The following is a 27,034-nucleotide window of genomic DNA, read 5'->3' as shown; positions in this document are numbered from 1 at the left end:
AGTAGCCTGCAGTGCTGCATTTAACCACCGCGCCACCTTGGCTTTAAACTTTATCCTTCTTTTAAAGATATTTTGCATGATCCACCACATTTTTTATCCAAAAGGCCTTAACCTTTTGACAAGTCCACCATATATGAAAATATGTAGCATCGAGAGAACCACATCTCCAACATTTAGGCTGTACATTCGGGTACATAGAAGCCAGCTTTTTAGGGAGATCCTAATAGCCATCTTATGAAGATGGGGGGTTGGGTAGCCTTACTTTTGGAAGTTTTTTTAGCCACTCCATGGGGCTAAACTGAAAGTTGGTTATAGCATCAATTGCCATTTCAAGTAGCCTTCGATTCACGGCATTTAGTGAGAAAGAAAGGTCGTAAAGTGGGGCAAGACTCAACACACTACTCACTTAGCAACAGAAGTTCCAGGTTCAGTTTTTGGTTGTAAGTTGAGGACTACCTATATGGCGTTTGGATCGCTAATCGTGGTTGGATTTGATGTCTCTTCATGGAATTCTATGTCCTCTTCCTGTTGTATGTTCCATCAGATTGAAAAAACAAAAGGGTCTAAAATTCTGGAGTTTGGAGACCGAGGAGTTAAGATAAACTTATCTTAATAGTTTAAGATAAACTAGTTTAAGTTTATCTTACCTCCTCTGCCTCCAATCTCCACAATTAAGATCATTATTATTTAAACTGAATTTGTCTGCCTCCAAACTCCACAATTTTATTGTACCAGATATTTTTTATTTTTTGGCCCACTTCACACTTAGAGAGGGAGAAGGGATCCTTGAGATGGACATCAGACAGATTTCCCCCACCCCCACCCCGGTCTCGAGTCATTTCCAGAAACTTTTGCAATTGAAGAACACAACAAAACAATGTTATTGAAACCAAAACATAAAATCTATCCGCTGGAAGTACAGCAACGGCTGGTTTACATTTTTCTAGCAAGCTCTCCTGCCAACTCGGTGCTGGATGGTGGATGCTGAAGTCTCTGAACCAAGTTGGGTCAAGTTGGCACGGATTGTGGGTGTTTATAACACAGATTAATCCACCTGCAGGCTGACACCGAGAAGAGCTGCTTGCATAGGGAGAGAGACCCCCGCCCTGGACCCCCTCGCCGTGCCCCCTTTAAGAGCCAGCAAACTCCCCCTCCCTTGGCGTCGCCGGGCGGCCCTGGCAACCAGATCCCGTATCCTAGCAACCGAAGACGCTGCCTGGTCCTGCAGCCGCGTGCCATGGAGCGGCTGAGTGCCTCGGCTGCTTTCTGGGACCACCTGCGCACGCTGTGCCTGAAGCAGTTTCCTTGCGGGGTGGGGAGCTGGGTAAGGGGGCAGCCTGGAGGGCACCCCTCCCCCAGGGAGAAAGCTGGGGGGGTCTGGGGCCCCTGTTATCTGCGATCCTCCTTCCCTGTTCCCTATTTCCTTACCTGCTTCATCGTTTATATCTTACGGTCGACGTGGATTGCTTTCACTTGGCATCTTACGGTTCGTAAAGACGGCCTTTTAGGATTTTGCGATCATGATCGGTCACTCGTGATGGTTTTATGATTATTGCTTCCACGGGCACGGAGCGCGTCTGCCGCGGAGACCAATTCCTTGGCTGTCCGGTCCCACTTGGCCCCTCAAGGATTCTATTCGATCAAGCGTTCTATCCCGAGGGGCACCGGAGACCTCGCTGCCCCATCATCCACAGCCAAGCCCTTTGAGGCTTCGGGCCAAAGCTTGGCTAACTATGGCTTATTGCTCAAAATCACGGTTAACCAGGCTGATGAGAGACCCTTTTAGCCAGGGGGTGAAATTCACATTTTTTAAACTACCGGTTCTGTGGGCGTGGCTTGGTGGGCGTGGCTTGGTGGGCGTGGCAGGGGAAGGATACTGCAAAATCACCATTCCCTCCCAATCAGCTGGGACTCGGGAGGAGGCAGAGAATAGATGGGGGCAGGGCCAGCCAGAGGTGGCATTTGCCGGTTCTCCGAACTACTCACAATTTCCGCTAATGGTTCTCCAGAACCTGCTGGATTTCACCCCTGCCTGTGGGCGTGGCTTGGTGGGCGTGGCGGGGGAAGGTTCCTGCAAAATCCCCATTCCCTCCCAATCAGCTGGGACTCGGGAGGAGGCAGAGAATAGATGGGGCGGGGCCAGCCAGAGGTGGCATTTGCTGGTTCTCCGAACTACTCAGAACCTGCTGGATTTCATCCTTGCTTTTAGTGTTTGTGCCAAGAGGGAGACGGGGGAGAGGCCCACCATCTGCAGCCCCTCTTGGCGTCCTCCTTGCTATGCCCTTCAATGGCGTCTCTCCTTCTCTGCCTCCCCTCCGCAGAACAAATCCCGGTTCCCGCCTCCCCGGCGTCCCCAATTCTATGGCCTACGTGCCCCGCGACCGGTCACTCTCCTCCGACGCGATGGCCTCCAGTCGCCCAACGAAGAGACTGTGGAAGCCCTGACGGATTTCCTGCGTTGCCCAGACTCCCCCTGGGCCTTGCCCCCCGACTGCAGCCCCCCCGAGCAGCAGCTGCGAGAGCTGGCCGTGCTGCACCCCCAAATCGTCCGATCCAGCTTCGTCTGCTCCTACTTCAGGTCTCTCCGGATAGTGAACAAAGGGGTGAGTAGGAGGGCTGACCCCCCCCCTCAAAACCTTTGGGATTAATGTTCCCCTTCTTTAAAATGGGTCAAATGGGCCATGTTACTAATGTAACAGGGGACACGGTGGCTCAGGGGCTAAGACACCGAGCTTGTCGATCAGAAAGGCCGGCAGTTCGGCGGTTCGAATCCCTAGCGCCGCGTAACGGAGTGAGCTCCCGTGACTCGTCCCAGCTTCTGCCAACCTAGCAGTTCGAAAGCAGGTAAAAAATGCAAGTAGAAAAATAGGAGCCACCTTTGGTGGGAAGGGAACAACGTTCTGTGCGCCTTCGGCGTTGAGTCATGCCGGCCACATGACCACGGAGATGTCTTCGGAAAGCGCTGGCTTTTCGGCTTTGAAACGGAGATGAGCACTGCCCCCTAGAGTCAGGAACAACTAGCACCTATGTGCGAGGGGGAACCTGTACTTTTAATGTGCCAGCAGCCCACATCGAATGCTGGTTTGATGGCTGGGAAGGATGTGCGCAGGCTTGCCAAATGAGAGAAAGGCCAGTTAGATTTGGGTTAGATTCGATCTCGTCACCCCTGGACCGCCAACCTCACATAGCTTGGGTTGGGAAGCTATTCTGTTTGTGGGAATATGACTCATCTGAGTGACCTCTGGGGGTCCCAGGGCACATTCTCTTGACTCCCCTTTTCAGGTGACCGAAATCGATGTGGGCTTGTTAAAATTCCCCAATTTGGAAGAGCTGATCTTGACGGCAAACCACATCAGCACCATCCCAGCTGCTAATCTCCCGTCGGGCCTGAAGGTAAATCGAAAGGCGGGAGGGGAAATTCCTTGGTATTGTTTTTATCAATCAGGGCATGTGGGCTGTGATTCCTAGTGGAGAGAGCACAAGGCCAATCCTTCGCCATTCACCATTTATATTGGCACAATGACCTTCTCCTCTAAAACAGTGGTCTCCAACCTTGGCCCCTTTAAGACTGGTGGACTTCAACTCCCAGAATTCCTCAGCATGTCTTAAAGGGGCCAAGGTTGGAGAGCCAACCTTGGCCCCTTTAAGACTGGTGGACTTCAACTCCCAGAATTCCTCAGCATGTCTTAAAGGGGCCAAAGTTGGAGAGCCAACCTTGGCCCCTTTAAGACTTGTGGACTTCAACTCCCAGAATTCCTCAGCATGTCTTAAAGGGGCCAAAGTTGGAGAGCCAATCTTGGCAACTTTAAGACTTGTGGACTTCAACTCCCAGAATTCCTCAGCATGTCTTAAAGGGGCCAAAGTTGGAGAGCCAATCTTGGCAACTTTAAGACTTGTGGACTTCAACTCCCAGAATTCCTCAGCATGTCTTAAAGGGGCCAAAGTTGGAGAGCCAATCTTGGCAACTTTAAGACTGGTGGACTTCAACTCCCAGAATTCCTCAGCATGTCTTAAAGGGGCCAAAGTTGGAGAGCCAATCTTGGCAACTTTAAGACTTGTGGACTTCAACTCCCAGAATTCCTCAGCCAGCTTTGCTGGCTGAGGAACTCTGGGAGTTGAAGTCCACAGGTCTTAAAGTTGCCAAGGTTGGAGACCCCTGCTCTAAAGAACCAAGGGAATCATTTAAATTAGATAGCCCTCAACTTATGACCTCTCACTTAGTGACCTTTGGAAACTCCAACAGCATTGAAGAAAGTGACTTGCAACTGGCATGTACTTATGACTGTTGTAGGGTCCTTGAGTTACGTGATTCCCCTTTCGTAACCTTCCCCGCCGGCATCTGAACAAAGCAAAATTCAATTCATTTAAGGAACTCCCCATTCACTTAACAATTGCAGTGATTTTTCTACCTACGGCAAAAAAATGTTCGTCAAATGAGGCGCAACTCGCTTAAATGGCGGAAAATTTGGCTGGTAAGCCGAGGTCTATCAGAGCATCGGAATTTTCTATGGGTGGGTGGTGGTGGAGATAGATTAGATCTATATCAGGAGTTCATATCATAAGCAGATTTAAGCCGCTGGGGCTCGCTCTTGCAGAATTGAATTGAATTGAATTTATTATATTTCTATGCCGCCCTTTTCCCAGAAGGGACTCAGGGCGGCTCACAACCCAAGTCAAGGGGGGGGGGGATAGGGAGTACAAATAGGGGGGGAAAAAGACATAGACAAACAATACCACAATTTAAAAAACAACTCAACAGACACACCATTCGAGCGGGGACAGGAACTCATCAGCCCCAGGCCTGTCGGAACAGCCAGGTTTTTAAGGCTTTGCGGAAAGCCTGGAGGGTGGTGAGGGTCCGAATCTCCACGGGGAGCTTGTTCCAGAGGGCTGGAGCAGCCACAGAGAAGGCTCTCCTCCAGGTGGTCGCCAGTCGGCATTGGCCAGTGGATGGAACCCGGAGGAGGCCTAATCTGTGGGATCTAATCGGTCTAGTGGAGGTAATTGGCAGCAGGCAGTCTCTCAAGTACCCAGGTCCAATACCATGAAGGGCTTTATAAGTGACGACTAGCGCCTTGAAGCGTATCCAGAGACCAATAGGCAGCCAGTGCAGCTCGCGGAGGATAGGTGTAACGTGGGTGTATCGAGGTGCACCCACGATCGCTCGCGCGGCTGCATTCTGGACAAGCTGAAGTCTCCGAATGCTCTTCAAGAGCAGTCCCATGTAGAGCACATTGCAGTAGTCCAGTCTTGAGGTCACAAGGGCACGAGTGACTGTTGTGAGGGCCTCCGGGTTCAGGTAGGGACGCAACTGGTGCACCAGGCGAACCTGGGCAAATGCCCCCCTGGTCACAGCCGACAAGTGGTGTTCAAAAGTCAGCTGTGGGTCCAGGAGGACTCCCAAATTGCAAAGCCTGTCTGAGGGGCGTACTGTTTGACCCCCCAGCCTGAGAGATGGAAAACTTGGCCAATTAGTGGGAGGGAAACACACCAGCCACTCGGTCTTATCCGATTGAGTGCAAACTTGTTAACCCCCATCCAGACCCTAACAGCCTCGAGGCACTGACACATCACGTCAACCGCTTCACTGAGTTGGCACGGGGCGGACAGATACAGCTGTGTATCGTCCACATACTGATGGTATTTTATCCCGTGCCGTCGAATGATCTCACCCAGCAGCTTCATGTAGATATTAAACAGGAGGGGGGACAGGACCGAACCCTGCGGCACCCCATAATTCAGGGGCCTAGGGGTCGATCTCTGTCCTCCGACCAACACCGACTGCGACCTGTCCGAGAGGTAGGAGCAGAACCACCATAGAACGGTGCCTCCCACCCCCACCTCCCGCAGTCGTCGCAGAAGGATACCATGGTCGATGGTATCGAAGGCCGCTGAGAGGTCAAGGAGCACTAGGACGGAGGCATGACCCCCATCCCTGGCTCTCCAGAGATCATCGGTCAGTGCGACCAAGGCGGTTTCCGTGCTGTAGCCAGGCCTAAATCCTGACTGAAAGGGACCTAGATAATCGTGAGAGTGAGATGGTCAGGCACATCCGTTTAATAACAAATAAATCAGAAATAAAATTCTTATCCTTGCTCGCACACCCCACGTAATCCTTAGTTACGGCACAGAAACTGCTTTGGTACTGCTTTGATAATTGTATCTGTCCGCCCCGTGCCAACTCAGCGAAGCAATGGAAGTAATGTGCCAGTGCCTGGAGGCTGTCAGGGTCTGGATGGGAGCGAACAAGCTTGCACTCAATCGGATAAGACCGAGTGGCTGGTGTGTTTCCCTCCCACTAATTGGCCAAGTTTTCCATCTCTCAGGCTGGGGGGGTCAAACAGTACGCCCCTCAGACAAGACCGAGTGGCTATTGATGCTCCCTCCCAAGCATAGTCCAGATATTCCACCTCTTAGCCTGGGGGGGTGAAATTTGGGTGTCCTCCTGGATCCACAGCTGACATTAGAACACCACTTGTCAGGTGTGACCAGGGGGTCCTTTGCCCAGGTTCGCCTGGTGCACCTGTTGCGGCCCTATCTGGACCGGGAGGCCCTTTGAATGGTCACTCACGCCCTCGTCACCTCAAGACTGGATTACTGTAACGCGCTCTACATGGGGCTGCCCCTGAAGAGTGTTCGGAGACTACAGTTGGTCCAGAATGCGGCCACGCAAGCGATATTGGGTGTACCTAGATACATCCATGTTACACCCATATTCCGTGAGCTGCACTGGCTCCCTATTGGTCTCCGGACGTGCTTCAAGGTGCTAGTCGTTACTTTTAAAGCCCTACATGATATAGGACCTGGCTACCTGAGAGACCGCCTCCTGCCACTTACCTCCCAACGACCAACAAGATTGCACAGATTGGGCCTCCTCCGGGTGCCGTCGACCGGACAATGCCGGTTGGCACCTCCCCAGGGGAGGGCCTTCTCTGTAGCTGCACCGGCCCTGTGGAACGATCTACCCGTAGAGATCCGGACCCTTCCCACTCTCCCGGCCTTCCGTAAAGCCACTAAGACCTGGCTGTTCCGGCAGGCCTGGGGCTGTTGATCGATATCCAGCCCCTCTCTGACAGATTGGATGTTGTGGAATTTTAATATTGTATTTTAATTTTAAATGTTTCTTTTATTATGCCTGTAAGCCGCCCAGAGTCCCAATGGGAGTGGGCGGCATACAAATTTCAATAAATTGAAATTGAAATTAGTTGCACAGGGGAAAAAATTACACACACCCCCATGACCAAAAAAGTGTGATAAAGGTGAGATGCAATGTCAAATAAATAAGATTAAAAAAAAATCCCAACTTTTGTGGGTGGGTGAGTGGGAAGGTATTAAAAGAGAATTTTGCCTGATTCATTCCTCTCCGGGGGAAACAGGTGAAAAAAACCCTCGCAAGATCTTCGAGGGATAAATCTCTTTTCTCTCATGCGTGGAAAATGATAAGAAAACGTTTACGGAGTCCAGAGGAATGAAACAGCCATTGGGAGTCTCCCCTCTGGCACCTCGCCATATTTGGGCATGTGGTAAGATAGCGAGAAAGGAGATAAAATGGCTTTTATCGCTGGCTGGCGTGCGTCTTATCTTGTGGTTGAACGTACTGTCAGGTTTCCAAACAGCATCCGAAATTAAATCAGAGTCCAAGGCAAAAGATTCCTCAAAGTCCCAATTGATGAAGAGAGCCACGTTGGCACATCTGGGAAAAGCTGAATCTGAAAGCTTCCCGGTTTTCCCCACCCAGTTAAAAGTTCAAGATCTTGCCCCCCCACACACCCACAAGTCCATCTCATGGTCCAATCATCCACTGCCACACTGGCAGCTTCCACCCATCCAGTTCCGGTCAGACGCAGCGGTGCAGAGAACAAAGGATGACCTTGGTTTTCTAGAAAGAATGTTGTTATGGCTACCTATCATCTAACTCCGTACAATCCACCCTCCCATTTTTCCCACAATAGAAAAAAAGGCATCGTAGAATAATAGAAAGTGTGGCAGGCCAAAGATCCAAAAGAAATATGGCCGCAGGCCTGACGCATACTACATTTCAACTGTAATGAAGCCTGCCCGTCATGGTCATAACTCAGATGGTCCTAAATACGGGTAGATTTTTTTTGCAGCGGTCATTAAAGAAAACAGCGCTGCAGTTGGCACCCTTAGTCAATTCCTCTTGCTGAGAAAATTTAGGTTGTTAAGCGAGTTCGGGCCTCATTTTACAATCCTTTCGTTGTTGTTGTTGTTGCCGCAGTTGTTGAGTGAGTCATGGCAGTTGTTAAGTGAATCAAGCAGCCATTAAGCGAATCTGGCTTCCCTCACTGGCTTTGCTTGTCGGAAGCCAGCTGGGAAGGTTGACTCTGGGATTTTGCAACCGTCATAAGTCCATGCCAGTTGCCAAGCCTCTGAATTTGGATCATTTGACTGCGGGGACGACAGCTGCGGTGGCGCAGTGGTTAGAATGCAGCATTGCAGGCTAATTCTGCTGACTGCCGGCTGCCAGCAGTTCGATCCTGACCAGCTCAAGGTTGACTCAGCCTTCCATCCCTCCTTCCGAGGTGGATCAAATGAGGAGCCAGATTGTTGGGGTTTTGCAAGAGGCTGATTCTGTAAACCGCTTAGAGAGGGCTGTAAAAATATTGAGAAGCGGTATATAAGTCCAAGTGCTTTTGCTATTGCCACTTGTACACAGTGGAAAGCACTGTGAAGCGGTATATAAGTCTAAGGGCTATTGCCTTCCTTCCTTCTGTTGCACAAAAGACGGGACACACAAGCCAGCTCTTCAGAGAAGGAATAGTTTATTTGCGCAGGTTCATAGCAAAGAATAAATGGCCTGAACACTGAGTGACATTCAGGAACTTCCTTATAGCTAAAGCCATCTGTTAGTTTTGGAAACACCCCTCAAGATTTGCCCTTGAGTTACAGAAAGTATGTCTACAGGATGTCATAATACATGGGTCAGCTAACGGACATGCATAGCTCGTATTTTGAGGAACTAACAATATGTGTCTACCAAACAGATTAACAGCCAAGCTAGCAGATGGGCTAAAATAGATGTTTTGCCTCAGCATATTTCGTGTACAGACTTCCTTCTAACCCGTGTCTACCCGCACTATGTCCTAAAAGCAAACCTTGCAATTTCTATATGAACAGTTAAAGCTTAATATCATGAAACCCTAGTTTGGTTCAGGCTTGAGGCCTACCTTGGTTAGCCTGCCACCTTCCTTCCTTCCTTCCTTCCTTCCTTCCTTCCTTCCTTCCTTCCTTCCTTCCTTCCTTCCTTCCTTCCTGCCTGCCTGCCTGCCTGCCTGCCTGCCTGCCTGCCTGCCTGCCTGCCTGCACAGTGGTTAGAATGCAGCATTGCAGGCTAACTCTGCCGACTGCCTCCAATTTGGCAGTTCGAATCTCACCAGCTCAAGGTTGACTCAGCCTTCCCACCTTCCGAGGTGGATCAAATGAGGACCCAGATTGTTTGGGGGGGGGGCAAAAGGCTGACTCTATAAACCGCTTAGAGAGGGCTGTAAAAGCATTGAGAAGCGGTATATAATTGCTTTTGCTATTGCTACTCATACCTTCGTTTACTTCTCCTCCCTCCCTCCCATCCCTTCCGTGATCCCTCCCTCCCTCCATCAGGTCCTGGAGCTTTGTGGCAATGAAGTGCAGAGTTTAAAGGAGCTGTGCACATCTCCACCAGCCAAACTTCAGCATCTGGGTCTCTCCCACAACTGCCAGCTCGGCTCCTCCGAAGAACAATACCTGGCATCTGTTTTCTGGTGAGCAGGAAGGGAGTCGGTTGCAGGCAGGGCAAAGAGATTTCACCCCCCCTTTTTTTTAAAAAAAGGGCTTTTCCCCTTAGATCCAGTCCTCCCAGTCGCCCTGGAGGAAGGAGAGCAGGGGAGGGAGGTTTCACACGGGATGGAGAGAGCAAAGAGACCCCATATCAGGGTCCCAAATAGCATCCAAAATTAAATCAGAGTCCAAGGCAAAGCATTCCTCAAAGTTCCAATTTATTAGGAGAGCCAGGTTGGCACATCTGGGAAAACCCGAATCTGAAAGCGTCCCGGGTTTTCCCCACCCAGTTGAAAGTTCAAGATCTCCCCCCCCCCCCACCCACAAGCCCATCACATGGTCCAATTTCCCACTGCCACGCTGGCAGCTTCCACCCATCCAGTTCCGGCCAGGTGCAGAGACAAAAGGATGACCTTGGCTTTCTAGAAAGAATGTCGTTATGGCTCCATCACATCTAACGCCGTACAATCCCCCTTCCCATTTTCCCACCATGGAAAAACGCATCGTAGAATAATAGAAAGTGTAGCAGGCCAAAGACCCCAAAGAAAAGAGGGCTGCAGGCCTGACACCCTCTCAGATCACGATGGGGGAGTCCGAGGGGTGTCTCCCCTCCAGCTTGAAGCGCCCCTTCAGGCATTTGGGGGTGAAGAGGAGATGAGGCTCTCCTGCTTTGTTCCAGAAATTGAGGGTGAAAATAATGGCCTCTTAGTTTTCTCCAAGCCATAAACATTCAGAGGGTTTGAGATGAGAACAAAGGAGAGTTTCTTTAGCCCAAACTCTCCTTCGGGGAGTTTTGAGGAGTCCTTGGTGCTCTCCTCACCACTGGGCGGTTTTCTTGCAGACATCTCATTACCCATGTTAAGTAACCTCATCAGTGCTGCAGCGATATCGTCACCTGGCTAGCGAGTGAAACGTCTGCAAGAAAACCACCGAGGAGCCCTCCTTCCAACGCTGAGCTGCCGATATTCCCTTTCACGGGGAGCTCTGTTGCACCTGAGCCTTGTTCTCCTCCGTAGGCCCAACCTCGTCTCCCTGGACTTGAGCTACAACAACTTCACCAACCTGCAGAGCCTCCTTTCCACTCTCTCCACCTTGAAAACCCTCCGGATCCTCATCCTGCAGGGGAACCCCTTCGCCCTCCTGCCGTGTTACCGAGGTTTCGCCATCGACAGCCTGCCCCACATCTCCGTCTTCGACGACGTCATCATCACCCCGGAGGAGAGGCACAATTTCCTCAGCCTGTCCAACTTCCCAGGTGAGACTTCCTCCCCCACCCCCCAGGCCTCAATCCCTCCGTTCTGCTTGTCGAAAGAGGAGCCAGAAACAACTTGACTTCTTGGTTAAAGCTCCTCAGGATTCCTTTCATAAGCAGATAACAGATTAACTGAGTTGGAAGGGACCCCTGGAGGTCATCTAGTCCAACCCCCCCCCACACTCAAGCAGAGGAGATCCTACACCATTTTAGACCAATGGCAGTCCAGTCTCTTCTTGAAAGCCTCCAGGGATGAAGCTCCCACACCCTCTGAAGGCAAGCTGTTGGAAGGAAGGAAGGAAAAGAAAAAGGAAAGAAAGAGAAAGAAATAAAGAAAGAACGGTTGGAAGGGACCTCAGAGATCATCTAATCCAGCCCCCTGCTCAAGCAGGAGACCCTACACCATTTCTGACAGATGCCAGTCCAGTCTCTTCTTGAAAGCCTCCAGGGATGAAGCTCCCACAACTTCTGTTCCATGGGTTGATTGTTCTCACTGTCAGGAAATTCCTCCTTATTTCCAGGTTGAATCTCTCCTTGGTCAGTTTCCATCCATTCTTCCTTGTCTGGCCTTCAAAGATGCTTTGGGGAATAGCTTGAACCCCCTCCCCTCTGTGGCAGCCCCTCAAATATTGGAAGATGCTCTCCTGTCTCCCCTGGTCCTTCTCTTCCCTAGACTAGCCATGCCCAGTTCCTGCAACCGTTCATTGTATGTTTGAGCCTCCAGGCCTTTGATCATCTTAGATAGATTCAGATTAACAGAGTTGGAAGGGACCTTGTAGGTCATCTAGTCCAACCCCTTGCCCAAGCAGGAGGCCCTACACCATTTCTGACAGATGGCAGTCTAGTCTTTTCTTGAAAGCCTCCAGGGATGAAGCTCCCACAACTTCTGTTCCATGGGTTGATTGTTCTCATTGTCAGGAAATTCCTCCTTATTTCCAGGTTGAATCTCTCCTTGGTCAGTTTCCATCCATTCCTCCTTGTCTGGCCTCCGGGTGCTTTGGAGAATAGTTTGACCCCCTAACTCCTCTCTGTGGCAGCCCCTCAAATATTGGAAGATGCTCTCCTATCTCCCCTGGTCCTTCTCTTCACTAGACTAGCCAGGCCCAGTTCCTGCAACCGTTCATCGTATGTTTGAGCCTCCAGGGCCCTCATCATCCTGGTTGCTCTTCTCCGCACTTTTTTCCAGATTCTCAACATCTTTTTTTATAGTGTGGTGACCAAAACTGGACGCAGTACTCTAGGTGTGGGCTTTATAGAGTGGTATTAGCACCTCCCTTGGTCTTGATTGTACCTTAAGATATAACATACAGTATAGAAGATAAAACACTAAATCAAGGTAAAACCGTAACAGAAATAACCCTAATATGGAACCATCAAATTGCAATGGGATAACAGAATAGTGGTCCGGGACCTTGGAGGCCTTCTAGTCCAACCCCCTGCTCAGGCAGGAAACCCCTCAATATGTCCAATCTCTTCTTAAAAACTTCCAGTGTTGGAGTATCCATAACTTCTGGGGGCAGTTAGTTCCACTGGCAGCCCCTGAGATATTGGAAGGCAGCTAATCGATTCAAATCCAATCTCTCTCCCCAGTTTGCTAAACTGTTCTGATCCCCTCCTCTGTCCAGTAATGAAAGCCGAGACAAACTTAACTGGAATGCACTTTATTAGCAAGAAGCCAAAACCTTGGTGGCTGAAAGCCAAGCATAACAAACAGATAAGGATCTTGGCAGCAACTCAGACAAACCTTGGCAGCAATCCAGCCTGCCAAGCTAGTTACAAAAGTTCTCCAACTTTTAGTCAATGCGTTGACTTCTGCAAGAGGGGCGTGTGCACAAGCAGTCCTTTTATAGTCCGGAGAGGCGCCTAATGACCACCAGCTGAGTGCAATTACCTCCTGTACTTGCTCAACTGTTCCTGACGCCTATTAGCTCTTCGATGGCGTGCATCCAGGAACAACTCACTGCTGGCTTCCGGCTCACTCTCCCTTGTCTCCTCCCCACTGGTCGAAGGCTCAGGCGCCTCCTGGTGGCCAACCAGCCTCTCTGCGCCCTGCTCAGAGTCGGAACCCTGTCCAGGGTCCTCCACATCCTCCAGAGCCGACTCAGAGGGCCCCTCGCTGTCGGAGTCTGGTGGCACCTCCAACGGCTACTGCTGGGCCACAAAACTAAAGAAATTTACATCATGACTCCTGTCTGGAGCTTGGAAAAATTCAGATTTCTTTTTCCTTTTTTTTTTTTTTTTGACTTTAAACCAGAGACTCTTTTATTGGGAATCATACCAGATACATATAATAAAGACTTGAAATATTTGATCGTAAATATTTTAGCAGCAGCCAGAATTGTATTTGCAAAAAATTGAAAAAAATGAGAAAATACCAACGCAGGAGGAAATTATTCGAAAAACAATGGAATGTGCTGAAATGAGTAAATTGACGTTTGAAATCAGAGAACAAGAAGACGAACAATTTTATAAGATTTGGGACTTGTTTTATCTTTTTTTTTTAAAGTAAACTTTATTAGTTATACATTTTTTTAAGAGTAAAACATACAAATACAATTTTAAACATACAACCCCCCCTCCCCCCCACGGTGACAGTCATTCACAGCCCAACTTTTTTCTTTCCTTCCTCATTGTTAGGTCTCTAAGCCTCATCTTCTCGTTACAAAATTCAGGGATCTATTACAATACCCATGTTCACTTTTAACTTTCCCCATTTTAAGTCCCTGCTGTTCTCCTTGTCGCCCACATATCCCATAAGTTCCAGCTAAGGTAATGTTCCGTGAGAAATTCAGATTTTTGTTCCCCCACCCGTCCCTCCTGCTTTTCCAGAGGCCCTGCTGACGGACGTCCAGCTGATAGTCACTCTTGGCAAAATGCGAGGCGTCCCCAACCCATTTAACTCAGAGGACATTGAAAACAGTCCCGATTCCCCAATCGTGACCTACAGCTACTACGTGACGTACGAATTTGCCAAAGGGGAAAAGAAAGAAGGGAAGGCGGCCAGCAAGGTAAGGAGTATTTGGAATATTTCAGTCACTTGTTTCTAAATGATATCGGGGTGCATGATTAAAAACAGACCAAGTGAAGGATGCCCTCGGTTTAAAGAAATAAAATAAAAAGCAGGACGAAGCCTTTGAGGGAACCATAGGTGTGTTTCTGATCCAGCACAGGGACACCTCGGTTGGAAGGGATGCGGTGAGCTCGCCCTTAGCGACGGTGGCTGGAGCGAAAGTTGAATCCGTGTCTTCTCAGTCTTCACCCAAGTTGGACCAGCAGCCTGAGCCACAGGGTGAGTAAAACCTCAATAGCCACGGGGTGAGTAATAGTAGTCACTGTGAGAGGGATCTTGGAATCCTAGTGGACAACCACTTAAATAGGAGCCAGCCATGTGCAGCAGCTGCCAAAAAAGCCAACACAGTTCTAGGCTGCATCAACAGAGGGAGAGAATCAAGATCACGTGAAGGGTTGATACCACTTTATAAGGCCACAATCGGAATATTTGCATCCAGTTTTGGTCGCCACGATGTAAAAAAGATGTGGAGACTCTAGAAAGAGTGCAGAGAAGAGCAATAAAGAGGATGAGGGGACTGGAGACTAAAACATATGAAGAACGGTTGCAGGAACTGGGGATGTCTAGTTTAATGAAAAGAAGGACTGGGGGAGACATGATAGCAGTCTTCCAGTATTTGAGGGATAGAATCAAGATCACGTGAAGGGTTAATACCAATTTACAACGACTTCGTAAGGCCACACTTGGAATCCTGCATTCAGTTTTGGTCCCCACGATGTAGAAAAGATGCGGAGACTCTGGAAAGAGTGCAGAGAAGAGCAGCAAAGAGGATTAGGGGACTGGAGGCTAAAGCATATGAAGAACGATTGCAGGAACTGGGGATGTCTGGTTTAATGAAAAGAAGGACCAGGGGAGACAGGATAGCAGCCTTCCAATATCTCAGGGGCTGCCCCAAAGAAGAGGGAGTCAAGCTATTCTCCAAAGCACCTGAGGGTAGGACAAGAAGCAATGGGTGGAAACTAATCAAGGAGAGAAGCAACTTAGAACTAAGGAGAAATTTCCTGACAGTGAGAACAATTAATCAGTGGAATAGAAATTGCCTCTAGAAGTTGTGAATGCACCAACACTGGAAGTCTTTAAGAAGATGTTGGATAGTTATTTGCCTGAAATGGTACAGGGTTTCCTGCCTAGGCAGGGGGTTGGACTAGAAGACCTCCCAGGTCCCTTCCAACTCTGCTATTGTATTGTATTGTACTTTCTTGGTACGATTAAACACAGCAGGTAGGAAAGAGGGACCAGCTTCTTGGACTCAGAGGTGGATTCTTACCGGTTCGGCTGAATTGGTAGTAACTCAGCCAGACACCTGACTGTACTGGTTATATCCTGGGCGCCACCATCTTTATTTTCTGTTCGGCGCATGCGCAGAACTAACGTCATTGAAAAACGCGATCCATTGACCGTCACAAAATGAGCAAGGTTTAGCCAGCAAGCCAGGCCGCGGGAACAAAGCAAGGTTGTTAGTGCCAACCAGTTTGGCGCAATTGAAGGAAAGGCTAGTTTAAAAATTAAAAAAACCCACTGAAAAAGCCTGCTGCAGGAATGCAGAGCAGCCAATGTTTCCCCATATTTTCCTTTCTGGGTTTTTGGAAAGAGTTTCTATAACAGATAAACCAGTTTCTGACTTTTGCAGAGAAAGACTGAAAGATTTTCAGTCTGTCTATTTCTGGATAATTGAAGAATTTGGGGAATGGGGATCAGGGGGACGAATCCCTGGTTTGTGGCTTCAGCTCTCTTCAGCTCTCCAAGAAGGGACCTTGGAGGTCTTCTAGTCCAACCCCCTGCCTAGGCAGAAAACCCTACACCGCTTCAGACAATCATCCAGCCTCTACTTAAAAGCTTCCAGTGTTGGGAATACAATGTATAGGCATTGAACGGCTCTGGACTCTCTTGATTTATGTTTCAAGAGCCGAGGTGGCGCAGTGGTTAGGGTGCAGTACTGCAGGCCACTTCAGCTGACTGCTATCTGCAGTTCAGCGGTTCTAATCTCACCGGCTCAAAGGTTGACTCAGCCTTCCGTCCTTCCGAGGTGGGTGAAATGAGGACCCAGACTGTGGGGGCGATATGCTGACTCTGTAAACCACTTAGAGAGGGCTGAAAGCCCTATGAAGCGGTATATAAGTCTAACTGCTATTGCTATTGCTATTGCTATTGCTATTGCTATCTATCTATCTATCTATCTATCTATCTATCTATCTATCTATCTATCTATCTATCTATCTATCTATCTATCTTTCTTTCTATCTATCTATCTATCTATCTATCTATCTATCTATCTATCTATCTATCTATCTATCTATCTATCTATTGGATTGTTGGGGGCGATATGCTGACTCTGTAAACCGCTTAGAGAGGGCGGAAAGCCCTATGAAGCGGTATATAAGTCTAACTGCTATTGCTATTGCTATTGCTATTGCTATTGCTATCTATCTATCTATCTATCTATCTATCTATCTATCTTTCTATCTATCTATCTATCTTTCTATCTATCTATCATCTATCTATCTATCTATCTATCTATCTTTCTATCTATCTATCTATCTATCTATCTATCTATCTATCTATCTATCTATCTATCTATCTTTCTATCTATCTATCTATCTATCTATCTATCATCTATCTATCTTTCTTTCTATCTATCTATCTATCTATCTATCTATCTATCTATCTATCTATCTATCTATCTATCTATCTATTGGATTGTTGGGGGCGATATGCTGACTCTGTAAACTGCTTAGAGAGGGCGGAAAGCCCTATGAAGCGGTATATAAGTCTAACTGCTATTGCTATTGCTATTGCTATTGCTATTGCTATCTATCTATCTATCTATCTATCTATCTATCTATCTATCTATCTATCTATCTTTCTATCTATCTATCTATCTATCTTTCTATCTATCTATCTATCTATCTATCTATCTATCTATCTATCTATCTATCTATCTATTGGATTGTTGGGGGCGATATGCTGACTCTGTAAACCGCTTAGAGAGGGCGGAAAGCCCTATGAAGCGGTATATAAGTCTAACTGCTATTGCTATTGCTATTGCTATTGCTATTGCTATCTATCTATCTATCTATCTATCTATCTATCTATCTATCTATCTATCTATCTATCTATCTATCTATCTTTCTATCTATCTATCTATCTATCTATCTTTCTATCTATCTATCTATCTATCTATCTATCTATCTATCTATCTATCTATCTATCTATCTATCTATCTATCTATCTATTGGATTGTTGGGGGCGATATGCTGACTCTGTAAACCGCTTAGAGAGGGCGGAAAGCCCTATGAAGCGGTATATAAGTCTAACTGCTATTGCTATTTTACCAAAAGCTCTCCGCAACCCGGTGGGAACGATGGGGGACGGAATGGAAAGTTGGTCACCGTTGTTTGTTAAATGGCGGGTGTTTCCCCCCCCTTTCTCGCCCACTTAGTAAATACGCACTCTACCGCCAAGAAGGGCTGGGCAGAGACCATCGACTGCGACTATCGAAAAGAGCATCTCACGGAGGATCTGGTGGCGCTCAAGACGTTCCTTCTGGCCGGAAGCACCGTCTCGGTTGTTGAAGAAAAGGTGTCCTCCTCTCTGTTGTGCTCTGTTGGTTTAGAAAATCCTCCCGCTGGGACTGGTGAGGGTGTCTCGTTCCTTAAGTGCGTCGTGGCATCAAGTAGATCAGCAGAGCTCAATCCTGGGTTTCTTTTACACTCGGCTTTTCCCAACTTTTTTCTCCTTGGATGCAATAAAGACATTTTGGTCTTCAATTGCAAGTTTTCCTTCCTTCCTTCTTACTTCCTTTCCCTTTTTTAATCTTTCCTTTTTCTTTTCCTTTCCTCCCTCCCTTCTTTTTCTTCCTTCCTTTGCCTTCTTTTTTCATCCTTTTCCTTCCTTTCTTCCCTCCCTCCACTTCCTTCCTTCCCCTTCTTGTTCCATCCCTTTCTTTCCTTCCTTCCTTGTATTCCTTTCCTCCTTCCTTTTTTCCTTTCCTTCCTTCCCTCTCTCCCCTTCCTTCCCCTTCTTTTCCCCTCCCTTTCTTTCCTTCCTTCTTTTCCTTTCCTTCCTTCCTTCTTTCCTTTCCTCTCCCCTTCCTGCCCCTTCTTTTTTCATCCCTTCTTTCTTTCCTTCCTTTTATTCCTTTCCTCCTTCCTTTTTTCTTTTCCTTTCCTTCCTTCCTTCTTTCCTTTCCTCTCTCCCCTTCCTTCCCCTTCTTTTTTCATCCCTTTCTTTCCTTCCTTGTATTCCTTTCCTCCTTCCTTCTTTCCTTTCCTCTCTCCCCTTCCTTTTCCATCCCTTTTTTCCCTTCCTTCTATTCCTTTCCTCCTTTTTCTTTCCTTCCTTCCTTCTTTCCTTTCGTCTTCCCTTCCTTCCCCTTTTTTCATCCCTTCTTTCTTTCCTTCCTTCTATTCCTTTCCTTCTTTTTTCTTTTGCTTTCCTTCCTTCCTTCTTTCCTTTCCTCTCTCCTCTTCCTTCCCCTTCCTTTTCCATCCCTTTCTTTCCTTCCCTCTATTCCTTTCCACCTTCCTTTATTTTCCTTTCCTTTCCTTTCTTCTTTCCTTTCCTCTCCCCTTCCTTTTCCATCCCTTTCTTTCCTTTCCTCTCTTCTCTTCCCTCCTTCTTTTTTATCCCTTCTTTCTTTCCTTCCTTCTATTCCTTTCCTCCCCCTCCCACTACTTCCTTTCTTTTCCTTTCCTCTTTTGTTTATCTTCCTTTCCTTCCTTCTTTTCCTTTCCTCCCTCCCTTCTTTCCCTGCCCTCTCCAGCTCTCACTTTTCTTCCAGAGCAACAAAAAAACACTCGTTTTTCCAGGTTGTCTCCTGGCCGGTGATCCACACTCCTGAAGAAAAAAGCGGCAAGAAAGGAAAGGGGAAAGGAGAGAAAGGAAAAGCCGACTCGGGGAAGGCAGAGAAAGGGAAGGAGAAAGGGAAGGAGAAAGGGAAGGAGAAAGGGAAAGGGAAAGAAACCGAGAAAGACGCCGGAAAGGTAAGGCTGTGAGAAGCAGAATGTTGTGTGTTTTGTGTCACTTCTGAGATTGGAGGGTGGAGGGAGAGAAAGAGAGAGATCCACCCACGTTGTGTTCGTGGGAGGTAGAAAAAGGCAGAATCCTGCAGGCAAACCCTTCTGTGTCCAACTAGGGTGGGAAGAAGAAGAAGAAACCCGCTTCCCCAGAGCTCCGAAGAGACCCCCCCATCGTGAAGGTCCTGGGCTCCGTCCACGTCAACTTAGAGAAACTGCTAGCAGGGGCCTCGTTGCTGGAGACTCTCTGCGATTTTGGGGTACAGATAACCGAGAGGAACGTCACCCCACCATCCCCCAAAGACAAGGTATCTGCCGAGGGTTCGTCTGCCTTTTCAAAAACCCTGGGTGGAAATTGTGTGGATAGCAATAGCAATAGCAGTTAGACTTATATACCGCTTCATAGGGCTTTCAGCCCTCTCTAAGCGGTTTACAGAGTCAGCATATCGCCCCCAACAATCTGATAGATAGATAGATAGATAGATAGATAGATAGATAGATAGATAGATAGATTGCAATAGCAATAGCAGTTAGACTTATATACCGCTTCATAGGGCTTTCAGCCCTCTCTAAGCGGTTTACAGAGTCAGCATATCGCCCCCAACAACAATCTGGGTCCTCATTTTACCCACCTTGGAAGGATGGAAGGCTGAGTCAACCTTGAGCCAGTGAGATTTGAACAGCCGAACTGCAGAACTGCAGTCAGCTGAAGTAGCCTGCAGTGCTGCACTCTAACCACTGCGCCACCTCGGCTCTTGTGGACGCTCCATGACTGGAGATTTTTAAGAAGGGGGGGACTGGATAAATGTTTGTCGGAAATGGTCCAGGGTGTCTTGCTTGAGCAGGGGGTTGGACTAGAAGACCTCCAAGGTCCCTTCCAACTCTGTTATTCTCCAAAGCACCAGAGGGCAGGGCAAGAAGCAACGGGTGGAAACTAATCAAGGAGAGAAGCAACTTAGAACTAAGGAGAAATTTCCTGACAGTCAGAACAATTAATCAATGGAACTTCCTGCCTCCAGAAGTTGTGAATGCTCCAACACTGGAAGCTTTTAAGAAGATGTAGGGTAGCCATTTGTCTGAAGTGGTGTAGGGTTTCCTGCCTGAGCAGGGGGTTGGAATAGAAGACCTCTAAGGTCCCTTCCAACTCTGTTATTCTATTCTATTCTATTAATTCTAATTCTATTCTTATTCTAGCCTATTCCTGCTCTTATTCTATTCTAATTCTATTCCTGTTCTTATTCTATTCATTCTAATTGTTATTCTATTCTATTCATTCTAATTGTTATTCTATTCTATTATTCTATTCCTGTTCTTATTCTATTCTATTCCTGTTCTTATTCTATTCATTCTAATTCTTATTCTATTCTATTCATTCTAATACTTATTCTATTCTATTATTCTATTCCTGTTCTTATTCTATTCTATTCTAATTCTATTCCTGTTCTTCAAGAGCCAAGGTGGCGCAGTGGTTAAATGCAGCACTGCAGGCTACTGCTAGATCAGCAGGTCAGCGGTTCAAATCTCACCGGCTCAGGGTTGACTCAGCCTTCCATCCTTCCGAGGTGGGTAAAATGAGGACCCAGACTGTTGGGGGCAATATGCTGACTCTCTGTAAACCGCTTAGAGAGGCCTGAAAGGCCTATGAAGCGGTATATAAGTCTACTGCTATTGCTATTGCTATTGCTATTCTTATTCTATTCATTCTAATTCTATTCCTGTTCTTATTCTATTCATTCTAATTCTTATTCTATTCTATTCATTCTAATACTTATTCTATTCTATTATTCTATTCCTGTTCTTATTCTATTCTATTCTAATTCTATTCCTGTTCTTATTCTATTCTATTCTATTCCTGTTCTTATTCTATTCATTCTAATTCTTATTCTATTCTATTCATTCTAATACTTATTCTATTCTATTATTCTATTCCTGTTCTTATTCTATTCTATTCTAATTCTATTCCTGTTCTTATTCTATTCATTCTAATTCTTATTCTATTCTATTCATTCTAATACTTATTCTATTCTTATTCTATTCCTGTTCTTATTCTATTCTATTCTAATTCTATTCCTGTTCTTATTCTATTCTATTCTAATTCTATTCCTGTTCTTATTCTATTCATTCTAATTCTTATTCTATTCTATTCATTCTAATACTTATTCTATTCTATTATTCTATTCCTGTTCTTATTCTATTCTATTCTAATTCTATTCCTGTTCTTATTCTATTCTATTCTAATTCTATTCCTGTTCTTATTCTATTCATTCTAATTCTTATTCTATTCTATTCATTCTAATACTTATTCTATTCTATTATTCTATTCCTGTTCTTATTCTATTCTATTCTAATTCTATTCCTGTTCTTATTCTATTCATTCTAATTCTTATTCTATTCTATTATTCTATTCCTGTTCTTATTCTATTCTATTCTAATTCTATTCCTGTTCTTATTCTATTCATTCTAATTCTATTCCTGTTCTTATTCTATTCATTCTAATTCTTATTCTATTCTATTCATTCTAATACTTATTCTATTCTATTATTCTATTCCTGTTCTTATTCTATTCTATTCTAATTCTATTCCTGTTCTTATTCTATTCTATTCTAATTCTATTCCTGTTTATTCTATTCATTCTAATTCTTATTCTATTCTATTCATTCTAATACTTATTCTATTCTATTATTCTATTCCTGTTCTTATTCTATTCTATTCTAATTCTATTCCTGTTCTTATTCTATTCATTCTAATTCTTATTCTATTCTATTCATTCTAATACTTATTCTATTCTATTATTCTATTCCTGTTCTTATTCTATTCTATTCTAATTCTATTCCTGTTCTTATTCTATTCTATTCTAATTCTATTCCTGTTCTTATTCTATTCATTCTAATTCTTATTCTATTCTATTCATTCTAATACTTATTCTATTCTATTATTCTATTCCTGTTCTTATTCTATTCTATTCTAATTCTATTCCTGTTCTTATTCTATTCTATTCTAATTCTATTCCTGTTCTTATTCTATTCATTCTAATTCTTATTCTATTCTATTCATTCTAATTCTTATTCTATTCTATTATTCTATTCCTGTTCTTATTCTATTCTATTCTAATTCTATTCCTGTTCTTATTCTATTCATTCTAATTCTTATTCTATTCTATTATTCTATTCCTGTTCTTATTCTATTCTATTCTAATTCTATTCCTGTTCTTATTCTATTCTATTCTAATTCTATTCCTGTTCTTATTCTATTCATTCTAATTCTTATTCTATTCTATTCATTCTAATACTTATTCTATTCTATTATTCTATTCCTGTTCTTATTCTATTCTATTCTAATTCTATTCCTGTTCTTATTCTATTCATTCTAATTCTTATTCTATTCTATTATTCTATTCCTGTTCTTATTCTATTCTATTCTAATTCTATTCCTGTTCTTATTCTATTCATTCTAATTCTATTCCTGTTCTTATTCTATTCATTCTAATTCTTATTCTATTCTATTCATTCTAATACTTATTCTATTCTATTATTCTATTCCTGTTCTTATTCTATTCTATTCTAATTCTATTCCTGTTCTTATTCTATTCTATTCTAATTCTATTCCTGTTTATTCTATTCATTCTAATTCTTATTCTATTCTATTCATTCTAATACTTATTCTATTCTATTATTCTATTCCTGTTCTTATTCTATTCTATTCTAATTCTATTCCTGTTCTTATTCTATTCATTCTAATTCTTATTCTATTCTATTCATTCTAATACTTATTCTATTCTATTATTCTATTCCTGTTCTTATTCTATTCTATTCTAATTCTATTCCTGTTCTTATTCTATTCTATTCTAATTCTATTCCTGTTCTTATTCTATTCATTCTAATTCTTATTCTATTCTATTCATTCTAATACTTATTCTATTCTATTATTCTATTCCTGTTCTTATTCTATTCTATTCTAATTCTATTCCTGTTCTTATTCTATTCTATTCTAATTCTATTCCTGTTCTTATTCTATTCATTCTAATTCTTATTCTATTCTATTCATTCTAATTCTTATTCTATTCTATTATTCTATTCCTGTTCTTATTCTATTCTATTCTAATTCTATTCCTGTTCTTATTCTATTCATTCTAATTCTTATTCTATTCTATTATTCTATTCCTGTTCTTATTCTATTCTATTCTAATTCTATTCCTGTTCTTATTCTATTCTATTCTAATTCTATTCCTGTTCTTATTCTATTCATTCTAATTCTTATTCTATTCTATTCATTCTAATACTTATTCTATTCTATTATTCTATTCCTGTTCTTATTCTATTCTATTCTAATTCTATTCCTGTTCTTATTCTATTCATTCTAATTCTTATTCTATTCTATTATTCTATTCCTGTTCTTATTCTATTCTATTCTTGTTCTAATTCCATTCTATTTCCATTCCATTCCATTCTAAAAATAACATAAAAACAAGGAATGTTTCTGCCGTTCGGTGAAATGCAGCAATCTTATCTTCTCCTTTGCAGGAGAGCAAGAAGGGGGCGAAAAAAGACCCCAAGGCCAAATCTGGGATGGAAAGCACAAGCTTCAAAAGAACCCCCCCACCCCCAACTCCATCCCCCATCAAAGGTAAGCTAGAAAGCTCAGCGTCCCGAGTAGTTGCAGCTGGGAGCGTATTTTAACCGTCTGAATGACACGCGTTCTTATGGACTGCAAACGTAAGACTCTCACCCAATGCTAAAACACGGAGTGTGTGTTCAAAAGTGCTGCCCTTCCATCTTTGAGACCACAGTGGTGTACAAGTTTTTGCTGCCATTATATGGACTAGGAACTTTAAAAAAAAAGAGAGGAATGATTGGCAAACCACCATGCCCTGAGCAACGTGGTCTGAGTAGCCATAGCAATAGCAGTTAGACTTATATACCGCTTCCTAGGGCTTTCAGCCCTCTCTAAGCGGTTTACAGAGTCAGCATATTGCCCCCAACAACAATCCGGGTCCTCATTTTACCCACCTCGGAAGGATGGAAGGCTGAGTCAACCCTGAGCCGGTGAGATTTGAACAGCCGAACTGCAGAACTGCAGTCAGCTGAAGTAGCCTGCAGTGCTGCATTTAACCACTGCGCCACCTTGGCTCGAATAGCCTTTGACAGTTGCAGGAACTGGGTATGTCTAGTTTAATGAAAAGAAGGACCAGGGGAGACATGATAGCAGTCTTCCAATATCTCAGGGGTTGCCCCAAAGAAGAGGGAGTCAAGCTATTCTCCAAAGCTCCTTCAGGCAGAACAAGAAGCAATGGGTGGAAACTAATCAAGGAGAGAAGCAACTTAGAATTGAGGAGAAATTTCCTGACAGTGAGAACAATTAACCAGTGGGACAGAAGTTGCCTCCAGAAGTTGTGAATGCTCCAACACTGGAAGTCTTTAAGAAAATGTTGGATAGCCATTTGTCTGAAACGGTATAGGGTTTCCTGTCTAGGCAGGGGGTTGGACTAGAAGACCTCCAAGGTCCTTTCCAACTCTGCTATTGTATTGTATTGTATAAACTCTAGAAAGATTGCAGAGAAGAGCAACAAAGAGGATGAGGGGACTGGAGGCTAAAACAGAGGAAGAACAATTGCAGGAAATGGGTTTAATGAAAAGAAGGACTAGGGGAGACATGATAGCTGTCTTCCAATATCTCAGGGGCTGCCCCAAAGAAGAGGGAGCCAAGCTATTCTCCAAAGCTCCTTCAGGCAGAACAAGAAACAATGGGTGGAAACTAATCAAGGAGAGAAGCAACTTAGAATTGAGGAGAAATTTCCTGACAGTTAGAACAATTAACCAGTGGAACAACTGGCCTCCAGAAGTTGTGAATGCTCCAACTCTGGAGGTTTTTAAGAAAAGTTTGGATAAATCATTTGTCTGAAGTGGTGTAGGGTTTCCTGCCTAGGCAGGGGGTTGGACTAGAAGACCTCCGAGGTCCCTTCCAACTCTCTTATTCTATTCTTATACCTACCTCTGGGATCCTGCCGACCAATATTTCCGAACCTTGGCTGCGTGAAGGTGATTGGAGGACTCCCAACTCCCAGCACGCTGGCTGAGGAATTCTGGGAGCTGAAGTCCACTCAACTTCAAACAGCCCCAAGTTGAAAAACAGGCTGTTGCTGGTCTTCTCCAAAGTGTCCTTGACTTTGGAGAGAACCTCGGCCAGCCCGAGAAAGGCGGTTGGAGGATGCTTTGATGGGCCGTGGTGGCGCAGTGGTTAAATGCAGCACTGCAGGCTACTTCAGCTGTCTGCAGTTCTGCAGTTCGGCTGTTCAAATCTCACCGGCTCAGGGTTGACTCAGCCTTCCATCCTTCCGAGGTGGGTGAAATGAGGACCCGGATTGTTGTTGGGGGCAATATGCTGACTCTGTAAACCGCTTAGAGAGGGCTGAAAGCCCTATGAAGCGGTATATAAGTCTAACTGCTATTGCTATTGCAATCTATCTATCTATCTATCTATCTATCTATCTATCTATCTATCTATCTATCTATCATCTATCTATCTATATATCGGATTGTTGGGGGCAATATGCTGACTCTGTAAACCGCTTAGAGAGGGCTGAAAACCCTATGAAGCGGTATATAAGTCGAACTGCTATTGCTATTGCAATCTATCTATCTATCTATCTATCTATCTATCATCTATCTATCTATCTATCTATCTATCTATCTATCTATCATCTATCTATCTCTATATGTCTGTCTGTCTGTCTGTCTATCATCCATCCATCCATCCATCCATCCATCCATCCATCCATCCATCCATCCATCCATCTATCTATCATCTATCTATTGGATTGTTGGGGGCAATATGCTGACTCTGTAAACCGCTTAGAGAGGGCTGAAAGCCCTATGAAGCGGTAGATAAGTCTAAGTCTAACTAACTGCTACCGTTTTGTACACAAGAAATTTCGCACGAGACGGCCAATCGGGTCCAGAGAGCAAGCCACGGACCTCTGCAACGGCTGATGGGAGTGATTGATTTCTTGATTTTTTCTTTTGCAGGGAAGGGGCGGAAGAAGGATTCGCCAGAGGGACCCGATCCGCAACTCAGCCAGCCCCAGCCTTTGACGGTGGAGTTTCAAATGCAGCACATCAAGTGGGACTCGGCTTCCCCCATCGTAAAAGTCCTGGAAGCCTCGGAATAGATTTGGAAGAGAGCAAGGCCACTTTCCCTTTTGAGAGACTCGGGGGACACATTTTGATGCCGATACTGCAGTGGATATAATGGAAGTCTGCATGGCCAGATTTTCCTCTGTTCTCCTTTAGACCAGTCTCTGTCGGCTGGGGAATTCTGGGAATTGAAACCCACCCAATTTTACAGCTGGGGAATACCGTGGAAGAGCGAAACTAGAAGGCTTTTTCTGTTGCTCAAATCAACACTCGAATTTTTTGGGTGACCGCATAAGTTCGCTGCATAAATTAAAACGACAAACGTATGGAAGAGTTCAAACTACAAGCAGATGCCCCCATTGTAGCTCAACCCAAACTCAACCCGGCTAAAGTGGTTCTGAAACCTGGTCTCCTCAGAAAAAGCCAATAAAACAATTAGAGAGATGCGTCCTCTCTCCAAATGTGGTCTATTGTTGACATCCATTCCACGCAGCTCCCGGTTTGAATAGCAATAGCAATAGCAGTTAGACTTATATACCGCTTCATAGGGCTTCCAGCCCTCTCTAAGTGGTTTACAGAGTCAGCATATCGCCCCCAACAAAAATCCGGGTCCTCATTTCACCCACCTCGGAAGGATGGAAGGCTGAGTCAACCCTGAGCCGGTGAGATTTGAACCGCCGAACTGCAGATAACAGTCAGCTGAAATGGCCTGCAGTACTGCACCCTAACCATTGCGCCACCATGTGGCTGCTTTAAGAGAGGACGTTTGTCCGAGGTGACTCCCTTTGGCTTC

At 45.1% G+C, this 27,034-nt stretch overlaps 1 protein-coding gene across 1 annotated transcript; it reads left to right on the top strand.

Annotated features, from left to right (window-relative positions):
• The first annotated feature begins 1,237 nt into the window (after window positions 1-1,237).
• LRRC43 (leucine rich repeat containing 43) lies at window positions 1,238-26,276 on the top strand. Its single transcript, XM_087703469.1, has 12 exons — window positions 1,238-1,324; window positions 2,322-2,603; window positions 3,283-3,393; window positions 9,619-9,758; window positions 10,791-11,029; window positions 13,856-14,034; window positions 14,192-14,315; window positions 17,536-17,675; window positions 18,905-19,078; window positions 19,231-19,419; window positions 23,632-23,734; window positions 26,134-26,276. The coding sequence occupies exons 1-12, from the start codon at window positions 1,238-1,240 to the stop codon at window positions 26,274-26,276; spliced, it is 1,911 nt and encodes a 636-aa protein (XP_087559595.1).
• The last annotated feature ends 758 nt before the right edge of the window (window positions 26,277-27,034 follow it).

This window comes from Thamnophis sirtalis, unplaced genomic scaffold (assembly GCF_051295495.1).
Source record: "Thamnophis sirtalis isolate CommonGarterSnake01/CBP01778 unplaced genomic scaffold, rThaSir2_p1.2 scaffold_2, whole genome shotgun sequence".
Classification (NCBI taxonomy): domain Eukaryota; kingdom Metazoa; phylum Chordata; class Lepidosauria; order Squamata; family Natricidae; genus Thamnophis; species Thamnophis sirtalis.
The sequence above is the reverse complement of the archived record's forward strand: the minus strand, read 5'-3'. Positions and strand labels throughout refer to the sequence as shown.